This window comes from Enhydra lutris, unplaced genomic scaffold (assembly GCF_002288905.1).
Source record: "Enhydra lutris kenyoni isolate GAN:26980312 unplaced genomic scaffold, ASM228890v2 scaffoldscaffold1, whole genome shotgun sequence".
In the NCBI taxonomy this organism is placed as follows: Eukaryota; Metazoa; Chordata; class Mammalia; order Carnivora; family Mustelidae; genus Enhydra; species Enhydra lutris.
The window spans coordinates 87,357,853-87,377,157 of NW_019154085.1; the positions used below are offsets into that span (position 1 = coordinate 87,357,853).

At 38.7% G+C, this 19,305-nt stretch overlaps 1 protein-coding gene across 2 annotated transcripts in view; it reads left to right on the forward strand.

Moving 5' to 3' along the window:
- LOC111141606 (glycosyltransferase like domain containing 1) overlaps positions 1–13,522 on the forward strand; it is a 262,948-nt gene extending 249,426 nt beyond the window's left edge. Inside the window, exons 8-11 of one of the 2 annotated variants that reach the window (XM_022494289.1) lie at positions 2,903–2,973; positions 3,678–3,769; positions 10,586–10,765; positions 13,284–13,522. In XM_022494289.1, the coding sequence (XP_022349997.1) occupies positions 2,903–2,973; positions 3,678–3,769; positions 10,586–10,765; positions 13,284–13,310 (370 nt within the window). In that variant the 3' untranslated portion in view covers positions 13,311–13,522. Of the gene's footprint in view, positions 1–2,902; positions 2,974–3,677; positions 3,770–8,850; positions 10,766–13,283 lie in introns of those variants that run through there. The other variant, XM_022494298.1, reaches the window with a different exon arrangement.
- Positions 13,523–19,305: the final 5,783 nt, after the last annotated feature.

A 19,305-nucleotide genomic window follows, 5' to 3' on the forward strand; every position in this document is an offset into this window, starting at 1 on the left:
CTTTTGTTTTTGTTGAGTGTGAATGAAATACGGAATGCAACAATCAGCAAAGCAAAAGACATACCATCAGTGAGATTGTAACAGTCCAGTACATTATGGCTACATTCCTTGCTAGTTAAGTCACTATGGTAAAATCCTTGGCAGGATTTTTTTCAATAGTTTATTCATGATGTTCATTATTATGAGTTGTAAAGAGTATGAGAATTTCATTTTTAAAATGTCTTATGGAATGTATCACTTTCTTAGATCTTGTAGACATGCTGTGGAAACCATAACATAAAATATGAGTTACTTACAATAACTAATTTTAATCCCATCTGCTAAGTATGACAACATTAGCATTTCCACTTAATTAAAAACACCCTTAAAGCAGCAATGTTTTAATCACTCCATTTTATTTACTCTCCTCCGGTGTCACTTATAATTGTAACTTTTTATTTTTTAATAATGAGGGATTTTTTTTTTTCTCCTTGCATCACACAAAAAAGTGCTGTCGATAATTAGCAGTCTTCTGTTATTAGTAGACTCAGGTGTCACAACTGTGTCTCATCCTCATTATAGTAAAAAATTTCACCTATCAGATTCATTATTGCTAGATAATGCGACTGAGAGCCTTTGCAGGCCCTCCAGAAAAGTAATTCAGCCAAGCAAAATTATCAGCTAATTATATTTAGAATCAAAAGCCCAACAACTATTTGCAGATAAATTGTATGAATTGAAGTGAATAGATCTGAATATTAAGATTCATAGATTTAGCAGATGATTTGTTAATTGGAATAAAAAGGTCATTTGCTAGTCATTTTAACAATAGATCAATTGGAACCCTATTTATTATTTAACTGGTAGTGCATAAGAATTGAAATGGTGAATAATTGTATTATTGTTGTGAGATGATCATTTTCTTTAAAATAATAAAATATGAGAAACTTAGGGCAATGAATTTTAGAAACTTCTTTAAAAATATTGTGGCCTATTTATATATTTTAAAACATAGTTCTGATCTAAATAATCTATATAATGAGGCTTAGTATTTAACAAGTCAGAATTATACCAAAAATGGTGGCTGGTTTTGATTTTTTTTTTCCTTGATGAATTAGAAATACATCCACAAATATAATTTGCAAATAAAAGTTGAAATCCAAAATCTGTAAGTTTTTCCTTCCTAAATCAAATAATGCCATTCCTATCTCACTGTATTTTAATTAGCAGAGGTTTTGGAAGTGGCATGGTACGTGCTCATACGATGACTCAAAATGTAACTTGGCCTGCAGTTTTCTTTCGGGGAACAGAACACTCTAATTCAAATCCATTATTAAAAAGCAGATAACATGTGCACTTTCTGAAATGTCTGTGACTTCACTCTTTTGATTTTATGTAATTATAAGGGAATGTTCATATGTATTTACTTTTCGATTGGCACAGCATTTTAAAACTGAGTGTCTTCAGATAAAGTGCGTATTTTCTCTTGGTTCCTAAAGAACATCACTGGTTTATGTGCTTAAAACTTCAGTGAATGTTTTATAATGCAGGCACAGAGCAGTTTATAGCTGTGCTTGAGATAAGAATGTCTATGCAAGACTCGATGTATATAGAGAAAAATATATATTAGATATTAGTTTGGGTTTTGAGATTAATAATTGGTAACTAGATCTTGTGCCACTTCACTGTGTTATCTTGTAACTTCTATCAGTTCTCAAGCAAAACTTTGAACTCAGTATTTTTCCAAACTTTGCAGCTTGAAGTAAATACTTTTCATTTAAACTAATTTCAGTCAACATAATAAAATAGGGAAAACATCACCCACTTAAAAACAGCTTAAATTTCATGTGCTTTGTCACTATAAACAGACAAGGTAAACATTGACATAACTTCAGATTATTGTTGGGTTTAAAAAAATCTGTAGTTCAAAATAAAATTCTGCCTTTGGTCAACATTTTGGATGCAATTCAAAGTTTCTCATAAAATAAACATATTTTAAAGAGTGCTTTGAATTTCACTGTGTAATTTCTAGCCAACAGAAATTACAGTGGTCTCTTTAAGGTTTATTATATGTCAGATCAATAGCCATTATGCAGGGCTAACAACCCTTGAGATGCAATACCTTCCCTCTCCTTAACTCTTACTACTATGACAAGAAAAAAAAAAAAAAAAAGCAAAAAAAAAAAAAAAAACTTCTTATAGGTATCCCTTGAGGAAATCCTCTCAGAAAGTGAAACTTTCTTGTTTATTTCTTGTTTACTAATAAAAGTATTCTTTTCTGATAAACTGGGAAATGAGCCGAATTTTTGGCCAAGAAAGCAAAGTGTTCATTAAGGTAATCTTCAAGAGAATTTTTCAGTAAAAGGGGGGATAGTTTTGCATTCTGCAAAATAACAAATTATTTTGAAGCATGAGCTTAAAATGAAAATGCCCCATCACAACAGATTGTAAATTTTTTTCTGATGCTTTTAAAAGTGCCTCAATCATTTCTGCGACTATAATGTTAAAGTTAAGTATTTGCTATTTTATTTAAACGTTTTTGAAAAATGAACATTCTGGAGCTTTGCAGCATTATTAAGAAAAGCTGTCCATACTTTACCATGTTGTTACATGTGTTTATCTGCTGATTATAAAATGTGTTAAACAGTATTTTAAAAACAACAAAAAAAATGCAGAGCTGCGCTTTGATTAATTCAGTGAACAAAACATATGCTGTTGGTTCTGTTCAATGAAATTCATATATGATCAATAAAATCTTTTAAAAGAGCAACTTTGGCTTTAAGGCTTGTACTGCCGACCATGTTTCTCGTCCCAGCTAACTCAGGGCTCACACTGTTAACTTAGGCAAACAAAACCACTTTCTGGCTATGATAGTAATGTCTTTTTAATATTTTTTTTTATCCCCGTTCTAAAATTCCTTTAGGTTGGAAGCTGTGTATTGTGGCTGTTACCCACTCTGTCCCAAAGATTTGGTTTATCCCGAAATATTTCCAGGTAGCTGCTTTACTGTACTTTCACCTTTGTGGAGATTTAATACATGATTCATGCTAAATTAGAAAGTTTGAAAATAAACTTAGGCAGGAGCAATTGTTTATTTGGCAAGTCAACATGTTAGTGTTAAGGCAAATTTTATGTGTTTTAATACATTAGAGTAAGCTTATATTTACCATCTGTTCTTTTAAGATAACAAAAAAGCAAGTTTTCAAATAGCATTCTTCATTGTTAGCATACACATCCCATAATGATGGATTTTTATAAGCAGGTCAGTGTTGCTGCAATTGCTTACAGATTTTTTTTAATGATATACACAGAGAAAAATCAAGGACTGGAAGTCACACCAAATTATTTAAACAATTGACTAGTTAATAATATGCAACTGTTGTTACAGGGTACATACGGCTATAGTACCAGTTCTTTGAAAAAAATTCTCATCACTAAATACATCACATATGCATTGTGTTACATTAGAATAATGTATTTTAATCACCCAAAGGAGATGTCTAAACAGCACAACTACACAGTCTTATTTAGCATTAAACATCCTTGTGAGCTGAGGTAACCTTATAAAATCATGCTTAAATAATGTAAAACACGAGGCAGCACAGAGCAATATGCATTTTTAATTAGTAAAGTGACTAATATCGAGTGTGTGCTTTGAGGTTTTTGTTTCATTAAAAATGTATCTGTTTTTCCTGCAGCTGAATATCTGTATTCTACACCTGAACAGCTTTCAAAAAGGCTCCAGAATTTCTGCAAGAGACCAGATATTGTAAGAAAACATCTTTATAAGGTAGATATTGAGGAGAGATTTACGTGGTATAAATGCCATATTGAAGTACAAAGAAAAATCTTTAAAAAAAAACATTTAATTAACATACTAATGTTTAAAGGAAACATGCTAGGGAGGGATATTAGTTGTTACACTAACAAGGATTAATTAAACTGGATGCCAGTTGTATTAACCTAGGTCTTATGAAATACGTGCACTTAATGCACGGTACATGCTTTTTTTTTTTTAATTTATTGTTTTCTAAGATGACTGTCCTTTACATTTAGCCCCAAGAGGCTTATAAAAATGAACCTGGATTAATGTAACTCATTAGTTTAAAAGGAAGTAAAGGAAAGATTCCACAATTATACTAATGAGGATAAGCCTTTCTTCCCATCATAATGAAATCTTCAGGCCTCAAAAATTCAGGTGAATGACATTTGTGAAGTTTGGTGTTCATTTTTTGACGACTTTGAAGATGATTTTCAAGAACCAAATGTTTCCCTTATCCAGTTTAATCAAATGACCTAAAAATCCTTGGTTTGTTCAGAATGAGACTGCCAGTCTCCTCCCTTGAATGGCAAAGGCAAAGGGAGAAATGGTTGAAACAGCATCATCATGAAGTCCCCTCATTCATGATCTTTTTTTCTTGTTTGAATCAAGAATTTTACATTGTTGAAATCACAACACAAAGAGGCCCTGCTTAAAGTCTAAGTAATTGAACTGGGATAAATCTGCTTTACGACTTTGGAAGGTGGCTCTAGGCCATGAGTAATATACCTTTTTATATTCTTTGAATGTAGCATCTTCATTTTACATAAATTCAGTATAGTTTACAATCTAGCAGTTTTATAATCCAGTGTATTTTAATTTTCCTATGTTATGTATAACCTTCCTACATGAAATACAGTTTGCTGCCTTTTTTTCCTCTCCTTTTCCTTTTCATGGCCTAAAATACATATTTACATAGTGATACATCAAAACAGGACTTTGTTTCTACAGGAAATGGTTAAACTTCAAGAAAAAGGGAGAGAACCAAAAATGCAATTTAACACCCAATTTCAAGCTCATTATCTTTCATTGTCTATTAACTTGGCAATGGTTCAGAAGGTAGCTCATAATAGTTTAAAATGCTGACTGAACAGTTCCAGGCTCCAGTATTGCTCCTTGAGTCAATACAATTGTACCGAATATAGGGGAAGTTTCCCAGACAAAACAGCCTCCCAAGGTCTCCATCCACAACTCCTGATTTTGGAAGTTCAGTCGTGGTCTGCTTTATATAAAATGTTCCTCCAGTCGTTTTCCACGTCACTGGCCATCGGAAAGGGCAGACTGTGGAAATCGAAGAAATAGAATCAAAAGTATTTATGCAAATGGATTCCTTTTCTATCTATGACACAGAGATCTTTTCAGTGAGCTCACCATCAACTCGCTAATTTTGTTCTTCCCTCTGGGGAATTTTGGGTGTAGTTTAGCTTGTTTTTTGTTTTTTGGGTTTTTTTTTTTTTTTCAGTTTTATTGAGATAGAAGCGACAATCGATGTCAGTTCACAACCTACCGCATAGTGACTTGACCTCCACATCATGGGGCATGGTCACCCCCATAGGTTTAATTACCATCCGTCATCTCATAGAGATACAAAAAAAAAAAGAAAGAAAATGTTTTTTCCTTGAAGTACTTAGAATGATATTTCCACCATCAAAATGTATTTAACTTTGCTTCAGTTTTTAACTTTGCTTCAGGTTAGGCCTCATTATCTCTGTTAGACTTTGTGGACAAATTTTTAACCATTTCAGAAGTTACTGCAACAAGTTGCCTTGAGTGACAAAAGAAAACAGACATGTGGTTGAAATATTTTAATACAGCTACTCCGTAACATGGCCATAATTAGTTATTTTACAAACAAATACTGGAAAAACACGGAAACAATGTCAGCTTAGTGGTAATGCTGTCACTCATTCCAGATTGTTCCTCGTCCAGCTTAAAGATCACTATGCCTTAAATGTTATTTCCTATTACTGCTTTTTACATATGTTTTTGGTCTGTACATCCTAAAGTGCTCCATCTCAGAGTTTTATAAATTAGAACTTTATACATCAGCATTTATAAGAATTCATATGTATGATTCTTTTTTTATGTCTTTTCTACTGTGGATTTTTTTCTTATAAATCTGTTACACACTTTCAGATGTGTCCTCATGTGTAAATCCTGATATTTTATCTAAAGATTAGTCTTAAAATTAATAAATTAGTCTAAGAATTATAAGTAGTCAAGCTTTAGGATGCATTTGTCAGGAGAAACTGATAAAAACCACAAAGAAGGACCACAGATTTAGTTTGGTTACTGTAATGGGACTTAGAACCAAAACAGAAAAAGAATGCCTTCTAAAACTTTATAATTAAGAATATAATAAGCTATAGTATTTTTCAACCTTATGTTTTCTAAATATACACATTTTCAGGTAACCATTTGCTTTCACTAAATACAAGAAAATTATTCCCCCCAAGGCAGTATTTTCCTTACTTTTCTTATGCAATGGAAGAGTCTTTTGTGTGTACAGTTAAAGAGAATGTTGGGGTTTTTTTTAGACTTATTCCATTGGACAGTGCTGTTTTGCTTTTATAAAACATATGCTTCTAAGATCTAAAAGGATAGAATGTCACTGAATTCTTTAATTTGCTCCTTTTACATTTTTACACCTTACTCTCTTTTTTTGTCAAAAGTTTACATTTTAAAATCATCTCAACTGCTTTTCACATAGGGTTCACTTTAGGATAGGATTTTTCATATGGATTCACACTTAGAAATTTAATGACTAGAATAAGGCTACTAACACTTGGCTTTCTTCTCACATGAGACATTATACTTTCAATATGAGTGAGAGTTTGGGGGCTATAACTTGAAGCAGGATTTGAAACAGAATGCTAGTAACTGAAAAGCAGAAACAGAATTGGATACTTTTTTTTTTTTTTTTCTAAAAGTGACTTTTTCTACTACAGAACACTGTTGCCGGTGACTTCTCACCTGAAATGGTTTCAGATTTGAAATGTTTAAATTCCTCACATGCATGCAAGTATGTTCTCCCTCACTCTTTCCCTCTCTCTATCAATTTCTCTCTCACACAAACACACAGACATACACAAACTTTTCTTAAGATCTTTCTTAAGAGAAATCCAATGCATGCAGAAATTAAATGTTTCTTAATTATTTTAAGAATCTAAAACCATTTTTCTTAATTTAAAAAGAAAAACTAAACATTTCTTTTAAAAGTTTACATCTAAGTTTAGTCATTGACTGCAGCTTTCTCGTACTTTCAGGACACTTCCTTTTCCGAGGAGGTCAGATACATTGGCCACATACTTGTCACACAGATTAAAAATAGGTTTCATTTCATCCACGATAGAGAGCTTTCTGTGACTCCCAAACATAACTTAAACACACGGTTCTAGAAGTAACCGTAAAATAATTAGCCAACTATTATTGCCCACAATGCTTTTCCCTTTACAACCCAAATAAGTCTAATACCATGAAATTGTATTTTTGCCTCATTTTTACTATGTGAATTTACTTACTGAAAATTCCCAACAACTTTTTTGAGATCAGTGCCTTGTGTTTTTACAGATTTCTCATCATTATATTTTAAAATGCTTTAGAGAAAAAATTATGGACATTTACCTTGTTACCAGATTGAAAAGAGCACAGGGCACAAACAGGGCACTTGGGTAAAGTAAATACCACCCAGAGAAATGGGATAGATCTTCATTCCCATCCTATTTCTCATTTCCTTTTCTTTACAAATTGTGCGATATTTTGTGTGCAAAAAGAGATGCATTCTCTCTTGTACTTTCTGAGAGTGACCTGTAATTTCTTGAGATTTTTCAGCTGATAGCTGCTGATTTTTATTCTGTTCTCCTCTTCAAGCTCTGCAACATTCTAGAAACTTCTATAACCTGGTCTTAATTGGAGGAGAGAAGAATTTTCAGATTTCTGCCTCAAAATGATTCCAAACAATGATTAATCTTACAGTTCAGATTCAGTGCCCAGAAAAGCCATTTGTGGCTGTCTTAATTATATCAGGCTCTATCTCCCTGAACCACAGCCATGCCACTCTAAGTTTCCTTCAAGACACCGGTCACTTTATAGTCCCCTTTTAATTTGAGCTTGTATTCCAGATGTCAGTAAGGTGTTGCTCACTTGTATTAACACTCCTCCAAAATCATGACTCTTTTTCCTTAAAAATGAAAACTTAAAAGCTGGTGACATTTTTAGAACTTCTAAAAATCTCTCAACTGCACCAGCACAATTTCAGGCAACTTCTCAATCTCTCTCCCTCCCTCTCTCCCTCCTCCCTGGTCTTCTCCCTCTCTCTGTCTTCACTCCCTCCCTTGATTTTATTTGGCTTGTTTGTCCTTTGATTTGTCTAAACAAAATAAAAGCAAAAACCTTTAGCACAATGGAAAGACTTGGGGTGATCAAGATCACTTAGAGGTTTTGGCGTCTCGTCCTCCTCTGCTACTCATTTGCAGCCTGGCTCTAGGTGAATCTCTCTATATGATTCATCTGTTAACTTGGAGGAATTTTTTTTTCCCCCTAAATTCTTAATAGTGTTTTCCCCCTGAGGTACTGCTATAATGAAATAATAAATATAAACCTGTTTGTAAACTCGAAGGGCTTTATACATTTCACATAACAGTAATGGCATTTCTCTTGTGCCTTAACCACTTAAAAGTGAAATTCACATTAGCAAATGCATGGGTTAGGAGTGTTGTCTATCTTGTGTTTATAAAAGTTAAAAGTTGGATTATAAACTTTGAATACCCGTCATCCATAACACAAACCAGGAAATATGTGTGCAGTGGAATGCGCCCATTTGCGAAAAATCGGGAGCTTTCCCCTACGGTTGAAAAGACAGTTCCACTTTAAACCAATCAGAAACCAGGATTTCCTGAGTTGATGAAACTCGAGAACCATTTACTTGGTGGCTTTTTGATATCTAATTGACGTAAGTTATGCAAATGTGCAATATGAATTTTGAGCATACTTTCGTCTTTCGGTTGTTAATGCTTCTTCATTGCTTTCTCTTCTCTCCCTCCCCCTCACAGGGTGAAATGACTCCTTTTTCTTGGGCAGCCCTACATGGTAAATTCAGGTCTCTGCTTACAACAGAACCTAGGGAAGATTTGTGACAGATGGGGCTAAGTCACAAACTTGCAGCCTAAGGCAGAATCTGTAGAACTTTCCAGAGTGTGCCCATATTTACCTGATCAGAGAGAAAAGAAAATCTGCAGAGGAAGCTGAGCCTGGCTGCTTGTCATAGCTGACACAGAGCCATCTGCCACAAACCTGTGGCGGCTTCAGATCTCCCATCCCTGCCACCACCCCAACTCAAATTAAATACAGATTCCTAGAGACGTTATGATGGTTACACATGTCCTCGGCATCACATGGAGGAGACTGTTCAAAAAAAAATATGTGGCCTGTTGTATAACCGCACTCATGTATCCCATATGTGGTGCCACATTGAATTTCCGGTTGAATCCGTTTTTATCCTTTGTACTGGATGACATGGTGCCTGAATTCTTTCTTTTTGCCGACACGATGGCAGCCAAACTGCAGCTTCAAAAGCTCGCGCTTGGCTGTGTTTCTACCTAGGTTGCCAGGTTATCATCGGAGCCTTCTTGTGTCCTCAAAGGGCCACAGGGTCTGAACGGGGGATCAGGATGCTACCAGACTAATTGGGCAGCCATCTCAGAATTGTCTGTGGGCAAAGGACTGCTTTAGCACTTCTATTTTAGCAAATTAATGACTCTCTGGCACAGGGGTTTTTAAGTGAAGGTATTAATAAGGGATCTGGCAGGTATTCCCATGATTCACAGAGTTACATTTGCATTCAATTTATTTTAAAGTTGCGAGATAAACAGCTGTAATTTAGACAAACATGGGAAACACACTAAGTGGGGCCATCTTGCCCATAAAATGAACACTGAGATACTTGTTTTAATTTTTTTTTCCTGGGGTAAAAACAGAGAAATCAAAATACTTCTACTAAAACAGTCATTTTGGTAGAAATATTCCTCAAAAATATTTACATCCAGCTACAAATAAAATCTTTTCAAGATAAATCGCTTATGATTCCAATAGTCAAGCTGCTGTATTTGTTGATATAAAGATGTTTTGAACGGCTAGATTGTAAAATAAATTTTTAATAAAGTGCCTACTGCAATTTTTAATTAGCATATCTCATTTATGTGTAAAGAGTGTACATCTATCTGTATGTTTCTCACTGAACACTTTCCTTGTGTCAGAGACAACGAATACAATTGTTTCTTTTCCGGATGTACAGGGATCTGTTTTGCAAATGTTTGTAAGATATTATGACATTTCCAAGATTTTCTTTGCATTCTGGAAAGCAGGAGGTAAACATTTGTAGTCATTAAGGTAAAGTCTGTTGATAAACCATCTTCTGTTTACTGACAGGTAAATTGTAACTTTCCTAGCTTTTGAAAAGAGTAACTTTTATACACTGCAGAGTGAGGAACAGCCAGGGAGCAGAGGGTAGACAAGCGCCACGTGTGGCCTTCTGGCTTCTAGAACGATTGAGTGGTCTAGCAGGCATCCGAGACAGAGCAGGCGATGATTCAGAAGTCCGGTAGGGCCCATTTGACAGGTAGCAAAATACAGCAGGAAGGAGATCAAGGTCCGGGAGCCAGAGAGAGCCCTCAGGATAGCATCAGTCTTGCAGATCAAAGAAGGCAGGAGGAATTCAGAATCCATCAGGCCTGGGAACGGAAAAGCAGGAAGAGTGAGAAGCAGAAACAGCAAGCCCTATCTTTGCAGATAGTCCTCTCCCTGACCTGTGTGAGATCCTTAACACATGGTGGGACATCACAGCACTGGTTTCAAGTCCTATCCGTTGTGGGGAAGTCACTGAACAAATTACCTCCTCACCCAAAAAAATTATTTTTTTGGGCTCCGGGATTATTTCGGTCTGAGACTGGGGAACTCGGAATCTATCAGGTGTGCTCCTTTTGAGTGTAAAAGTTAAGGTATAAATATGCCTAAGAGGTTCTTAGACACTTTGGGCAGGGTTTATCATCTAATGAGATGAACTAGACCAGTAAATTTGCTTCAGTCAGAAGGATGCCATGTCACAGTGATGTCTTCTCAAAATAATTAAGTATAATCTCACAGCCAAGAAACAATGGTTTAGTTTACTGTGTTTTACTGTCATGAAAATAATGGGTTCCCATTTTATAGTAGACATAGTTGAAAGTTACCTGTGTCTGGAGGGTTTTTCCCCCTGTACCCATAAATACAAATCAGCTTTTGTCTTTAGCTGTAACCCAGGATCACTTCTAGAATAAAAATTTACATTAAAGTTATCATTTCTTAAAACAATGCTGTCAGACTTGGTATTAGTGCATATAAACAATAAAAAGTTTTGTAAATGTGTAATTCTTAACATTTGAAAACTTGAAGTGTTTGTGCATCTGTGTGTCCACGTGTGTTGTGTGCTTCTCAAATCCATGATGTGGTGGGATGGAGTATTGCTAAGTTAACCCATATTTCAGGGAGGTCACAGGATAATTGCGAATACAAGTTGATTTTTTAATTCCTATTTCCCTTACTTTGAGTAAAGAGATTGAATGCTCCCATTATTTCTTATTTTGAGTATGTTGTTGGAAATTTCGATCTTTCTTTTTTGAAACATTCAGTTCTGTTCACTCTTTTCAAATAAATCACTAAGCCAATTTCAAGTTTAAATATCTTTCAAAGTCTGCTCATTATCAAGACCTTGGTACAGTGTCCAGGATGCCTGCCATGAACTTACCCAATCTGTGTTTCTGGCTAGGTGTTTCTGTACTAAACAGCAGAGCACCTAGCTCTTAAGCTATTCATTTATACCATGTTGATCAGGAATAGGTCAAAAGACCTCTCTCAAAAAAGCTTGGGGTTTAATAAGCATCCTTCAGATATGGCTAGGTTTAAGTGCCCTGCTCGGGCTCTCAGATGCTCAGTCATGCCACATAAAGATGGCAGCAGAATCCGTAAGTCGATGAAAACTCACAGCCATAGAGGACTACACAGATTCATTTCAACACCTTGAAATGCATCTGGAAGCAAAGATTTCATTTTATGTTGAAGGTGTTAATTATATTTGATATTTTTAAAAGTAAAATCTGTTTTTGAGAAAGCATCTGCTACCCAGAAATATTATGAGCCACAATAAAATTTTCAGTTAAGTCTCAAGATACTTTCTCTGGATGATAGAATCGGTTTTCAACTGATAGCCCGTGCTGTCTTTTAATGTTGACATATTCCATGAGTTTTATTCTTCTATTGGCTGTTGACAAGTATCACCCTAAGTGCCTTTCTGTTTCAGTGGAAAATTGGGTGGCCTTTAATATCAGATTTTATGTTTAACAATGAAGAGAGTATATTATAAACCACTGACATGTTTCATTTTAAAATGGAAACTGAGATTACAGGACAACTAAAGATTCCATAATACACTCTCCCTTCAGAGCCGTTCATTAAAATGTAACTGGGAAAGTTTAAAAACATTCAAACAATTCTACATGCAGCTCAAAGCTGTGTATATTGTTGATTAAAATATAACAACAACAAAACCACAGGGATTTACACCAAATGTACAATAACTGTTAAGTCAGAGGAGTGATGGTACAAAGCACAGACATGTACAGGGAGAGGAACATTGACTCGGTAGCTAGTGGCTTATTTCTGAAGTTGGGTCATAGTATCCAAAGGCTATTCGTACTTTTTATGACTTTTTGTGTGTCTTGAGTGTTCTCACTGGATATGCCTTCTAATGGGAGCTATTAATACTTCGGTTAGTTTTACTACCATGCCTTCCTTAACATTTTTTGACTCTAAACTATTGATCCAGTCAGAAAACCACTTCCCTTCAGACAGTGGAAGAAATTGCCCTAACTGCCAGTTTTGCATGAGAAGACTTTCTTTCCCTTACCAGGAGCCAGGGACTTAACCTTGATTCTGAAACAAATCATACTTTGAAGAAGTCTGACGTGATGGTCCATGGGTCCCTTTTTCCTGGGGCTGCTGACCACCATTCCTCACTAATTCCTGTAATGTTACAAACTCAACATGGAAAACCATAGTTCTGTAAACCCCCTTTTGAAAGATAATGAGAAGAAGATAAAGGAAGATGTTACATGAGCCAATCTTCACATCTTGGAAAATTCAGAGGTGTGTGGTAGAGAACAGAGTTATCTGAGCTCCCAACCACACTAGCCATCTCCCACAGTAGTGCCTGTTCCTTTTTCTCTCCAAGACAGGGTCAATTATGGACTCTATCCTTTCTTGCAATCCATGAGAAGGAGCTCTCCTTCATGCTTTAGAATTAATTCCCTCACTGCATATGAGGTACATATGGCTTCGGGGACCAGGATCCTTATTCACCCTACAGCCCATTTTCCTACAATGGAATTTGGGGTTAGTTCTTCAGGGATCCTCCCATTCTCATTACCTCCCATTACCTCATTACCTGTTGCAGCTCTATGGTTATGAGTTTCAACCCTAAGACGGGTTCATAATTATTCTCATAAATTTTACAAGGAACTGATGATTCGTGGGAGATGATTTAAGATGCTTATGTTACTCTCCTATCAATTACTGCATTTAAATAGCAGACCTAAGGTAGTATGCCAGAAGTGATTTCTGGGAATACTTGTGTGATACCTTTCTCCAGGAATGTGAAGTCCTTTATATTTGAAATTTTAATATTTCCAATATCATTTCACAAATGAGAAAATCAAGGGGTCATAAATAATGGCATATTTAGGAGCCGGACTATGTTGTAGAAACAGAGATTTTTTGTATAAGCCTTCCACCATATGGGATGGTGTCATTATCACCTATGTGTCTTTCAGGAAGCACCAGGGTCAGTGTGCATGACAGTTGGACCCCTAGGCAAGAGAGTGCAGAGGGTAGCAGGGGGCTGCTTTGTGGCCCACATGGTTGGTCTTAAAAGAGGCATGAGAGATCATATAGTGAGGCCAATGTTTTCAGCATCTTTATTATTACTATTACTGTGGCTCTGGAGAGGCATTTATCCTCGACATCCATCATAGGCCTGTCTGTCCCTGTGATCTTTACACTCAGATGCATTTATATATTTAAGGTAACTGTCCTGGCCCTCCCGGTAAGCATTTGTTTTTGAAACCTGTGGGGAAACTGAAGCCCTTAGGAGAAGCTGAGTTGCTAAGGGTCCTGAAGTGGTAGAGGCAGGTCTAGAACAACCATGTGCAAAAGGCTGTGGTCAATCCAGTTGGCCAAGACCATCCCTTAAAGGAGGCGTAAGGGGCAAATCTCTTTCTCCATCTTTTTCCCCTCAATCCTTCTCCCACTTCTCTTACTAGCAGAATGAACATGGATTAATAAGTTGCCAGTACCTTTCTATAGATTTGTTTCATGTTACTTGTGGATGCATTTGAATTCTAAGTGGTCACAAAGGAGGAATGTGCAAGAATTCATTCCTAGTACTAAAATTTCAAACTCTGCAGCACACACGAAACTTCTGGACAGCTGAGCCTTCTCTATTTCCTTTCACATCATATAACGATGAAGTTACTTATCCACATAGATAGAAGGCTGGCCCTTCATCCAGAGGCAGCCCGCACGATCTCACCTGGTGGCAAAGGCCTAGGACAGAGGGAGCAGGTGGCATGGGTGACTGAAGCACCTTTAATTGTGCAGCAAAGGGAATGCTCCCTCTCATCTCAAACAGATAACCCAGAAATTACATCCTGAATCTTATTTCCCCAGAAAGAAAAGGAAGGGGAGGGATAACTTAAAAAGAGGATACTTCTAATATGGTATTAGACTGTAATTCATAGGGAAATTTATGCCTGAGATATGAATTTCTGAAAATAGGGTGTTTTTTTTTAAAGGGAAACACTGACACATCCTTAATTATAGAGTAATAAATACCAATGGTATATTATCTTCTGATATTTCCTTACACAGATATCAAAGCAGGCAGCTGTTTTTGAAAACTGATAATCAAGTACAATATAAGTATATTACATCTTGTACTTACAACATACCCTTCAACTAAGCAACCTCCTGGAGCACTCAACAGCGAGAACCAGAGCTGCTTATAGTAGAAGCCCAACTGAACAAATTAGCCTTGAATTGTAACTTAAGAATCATAGTCAAACCGAAATGCCTGTCCTTGCCAGGAAAGGCATTCCAAAGGCAAAGAGCATGCCAAGTAAAAAGGCTTTGCTTCAGGATTATGGAGGCAGTTCTCAAAAGCCAGCATAACTTAATGATCAATCAGAAAAATATAGAGCAGTAACTACACAACTGAAGGATACATAAAAATTGTACAAAGCATTAATAGTGAATGGGGAGGTAGAATGGGATTTTAACAGAACGTATTACGCTCTCAGAAAGCTCTATTTATTGCTTTCAATCCGGGCAGCAAAAGAAAGACAAACATGGTCAAAGAAAAGTACGTGGACAAATGTGGGGGGTAGGAAAGGAAATGAAGGTTAAACAAGGCCAATATGATTCAGAATGAAAGGGAGGGAGGAAAGTATAAGGAGCCAGCTGCAATTACTAAATGTTACATTAAGAAGAGCTGAAATTGAGAGAGGGAGGTCTGGGTATTTTACTAAGTGGATTAATGTCCTCTTCTTTGGGTGTCTGAAGTTGCAGATTTTAATTTATTTGGTGCAGGGTTTTATTGTGAAATTCCTAATGGGATGGAGGGATAAATAGGGACAATTATAAACAGTCAGAAAGTAGAAAGGGGGAACATAAAATACCTCTTTATAAATTTAACTAAAATAAATACAGGGTTTGAAGCTATGGACAGAGGTAAATAATCAACAAAATACTTAGTTCATTATGATAGAACTTAAAGGAAAATGAGAGGTACATAACAACAACAACAAAAAAAAAAACCCAAAAAGACAAAAACATCCATAAAGATGCGTCAAGCCAAGGATTTTGAGTGACTTAGGGGCTAGTTTATTGCTGCTCTCCTTTCTCCACCCATTTAAAAAAATAAATCATAACTCTGGCATTTAGAAAACTAGTCATGAACATCATTTATTAATATAAGCTTAATCCCGTGCTATTCTTCGGTGGGTGGTAAAAACATGAACTAACAATAACTGGCCTAAAACAGGATGATTCTCTCCAATCCTGGGAAGCTCTAAGGAAAGAGAAACTCCAAATAGGCTCTTCACCTTCCTTATTTTACTGAAGGAGAAAGTAAAGAAGTGGGGAGGGCAGAGCCAAATCAGAGGACAAGAAGCTTGCAGGAGATTTTTAAAGTTTTCCTAAATAGGTATCAGAAGAAGCGATGGGCTTGGAACCTAGTGTGATTTATATCCATTTATTAATCTGCTAATCTACTACCGCTTGTGGGGAAGGTGGGAAATAAGGAAGGCTTTCTGCCTTCTACAACGGAGGAGACCGAGGCAGAGACTTAATCGTGTCATACTGCGGGAGTGTAACACTGCCGTCATGTGGCTGGCCACCGGTCCACAAAGGTTCTGGGTTCAAGAACACATCTGCCCAGCCAATAACATTAGCCAATAACATTTCATTTCAATTGAAAATATGGATCAGCAGGTATTTGAGAATTACTGACGTTCAGGTATTAATCTTGAATGCAAATGCAGATAGCATTATTTAGGGTGTGGGCAAATCACTGCAGCCACAGGAAAAGGCACTTGGAAAAAAATTTTATAAAATGCTGTGCGGAAAATGACAGTGAAAAATACAAATGAAAAATGGGAAAATATCATCTACAAAGAGGAAGATGTGTAAAAGGACTAAACAAGGTGGCCTTGTTGCCTTCCACTTGCTGCATCAATTCTATTGGTAAACAGATTACTTGCAAAGAGGCGAAGTCTTCCATTTCTAAAGCTGACCTAGCAACGAGAAGGAGAAAACACAGAAGAGGACATTGCAGAGTGGCTCAGGGTGACCCTCAAAGGTCATTTAACTCTAGGGTTAAAAATGAGGGTGCCAAACTAGAGGTTTGTGAACACTTCTCCATCTATGGAGAATTCAGAATATCGTGGAGGTGAAACGCTGTCTTAAATCCCAGGGACAGGGTGTTTTGTGATCACAGTGAAGAGGAAAGTCATCAAAGCACACACCTTTTTCCTTTTTCCTCTTGAGCTGCAGAGCTCTGGTGGGGAACTTGTGCTCTCTGGTGCTGGCTGCTATGTTCCCTGGCTTTCAGTCGGCTTGGCTTTTCCCCTGGAGTTCTGATGCTGTGATAACAGGCCAGAAAAAAAAAGAAAGAAAAAAAGAAAGGAATCTACAAAACTGAAAAACAAAATGTGTGTGTGTGCCCCGCGCGTGTGTCTGTGTGCACGCACGCGTGCACGGTGAGATTTCACTGAAGATAAAGAATTGCAACACTCTAAGCACCAAATTTTAAAACTTAAAAAGTATGAGTAATGGAGTTCTGAAGAAGCAAAATGTGCTGGAGCAGAATATTTATAGTCCCTTTTTTTGTGAGAGGTTCCCCAGACCGCTGGGTGCATCAGCAAACTGTCCTACTGGAGCGTGCAGCTGCGATTTGGCCCCAGGCACCACCTACCCAGAGTCACTACCTAATGCATTTTACATTTGCACAGATAATAAAAGAGAGAGGGGCAGGGGAAAAAAAAAAAAAGAAGAAGAAGAAGAAGAAGTCTGAGAAGGGGCCATTTTCCCCCTCAGCGTTGTGTGTTTCCTTTTGTCGCGGCCGACAGCTGACACATGGAAAATGTGGTGTACGGTTTTGCTTGCCTTTAATCTGTAATTAAGGATTCCTTGTCTGGGGCTTGCTACCTCTCCTCGCCTTCCGTCCCTGCCTCTCGGGTCTTCCGCTCTCGGTCGGGTCTGGCCCCGCGCCGCCGGCGGGGGACTCGAGGTGGCGCGGCTGGGCCGCGGGCAGTGGGGAGGCGGCGGGACGCGGGGGCCTCCGTCGGGCCCTGCGCTCGCCTGCCGGAGAGCACGCACCCCCGCGCCCCGCCCCGCCCGGTCGCGATCCCCCCGCGAGCCAGCGCCCGGCGTCGGGGCAGCTGCGCCGGGGCTGTCCGGAGCTGGCAAGGACCGCCAGCGGGGCCCCTGGAAACCTCGGCGGGCGCTGCGCCGCCGCCCTCGCCGCTCGTCCTCTCCCCCGCGCTGTGGCGCCTTCGCGACCGGCGAGCCTGAGGTCCGGTGCGCCACGGCCCCCTTGACGCCCTACTCGGCGCCGTCCGGAGCAGGCGGAGGGAGCCCTCCTCCTCTCCTGGCGGGAGAAAAGGGAGCGGGAGCGGGACGGCGGGGTCACAGAGTCCTAGCGGAGCCCGCTATGCGGCGGAGCGCGCGGAGCCGAGAGTCGGAGGAGCCCCGAGGCCGAGGGGCTCGTCCGAGGCTGCGGGGCCGAGCGAGCCCCGGGCGGCGGCCGCGCTCACGCTCGCGCCCACACTAGCGAGACTCGCTCGCCGCCCCGCCTGGCGCGCGCACTGGCACGCACCCACACTGGCACGCACCCCGCCACGCGCGCTCCACACTCACGCGCTGCCACGCACACGCGCCGCGTGGCCCACGGCTGCCCTGGCTCGCGTGCGCAGGGCCGGAATCTTCCCTGTCGGGCCCCCGGGAAGGCGGCGCAGCCCGGGCGGGGCACAACTCTCCCAGTCGTCTAAGTGTTTTACTGAACTGGGTTCCCGGAGTCCGCAGGTCTGTCAGTGAGACGTTAGGATGAGGATGCACTGAGCAGAAACAAAAGTACTGATTTCTGTGCCCCCTCCCCTTAAAAAAAAAAAAAAAAAAATGATTACCTTAAGCAAAAAACAAAAAATAACAAAAAAAAAAAAAAAAAAGGAGGGCGTAGGGATGGGCGCAGAGACTGGCTATTAACTTCAAAAATACTCTTATTCCTCTCTCATTATCCTGGCATCTGTTTAAATCCCACCCCAAGCCCCCAGCGCTAACCTGTGCTTTGGGTTACAAACTTCGTTTCTCCTCTCAACCACCAATGGGTTATTTAGGAGTAGAGGAGAAGAGGGGTTAAGAGGTATTTAGGCAGGAGAATATTTAGAAGCCCCGTGTTGATTTGTCACTCGTTTGGTCAAATTAAGTTCCTGAGAAACTTGAAATTTCCAACGTTTAATATCATTTCGAGGCTTCTAAAATGTTTGAAGAGCCTCCCCTCACTATTATTTTTTAACATTCGATATTTATTTGAGTGTAGACATTTAGAATTATATATGTAAGAGGAAAAAATGCCCCTCTTTCTTGGTTTCACCAAAGCTGTTTGCGTTTCTTTCCATCCAGCCTGTAGAGCTTATTTCCTCTCTCGTTCCCACCAATAGAGATTGTCTGCGGAAGTGCTGTGCGCATTTCCAAATACAAGAAACCTTCATCCGGAGTGTTCATGACCTTACTTGGCATCTACTTCTCAAGATCCCACCCCCTCTGTTTGAAATATTATTCGAACTGTAGACTTGGAAATATGGGTTGGTTGGTTGGTTGGTTGGTCGTTTAAAATGTGAGAAGAGCAGCGCCCAGGGAAACTG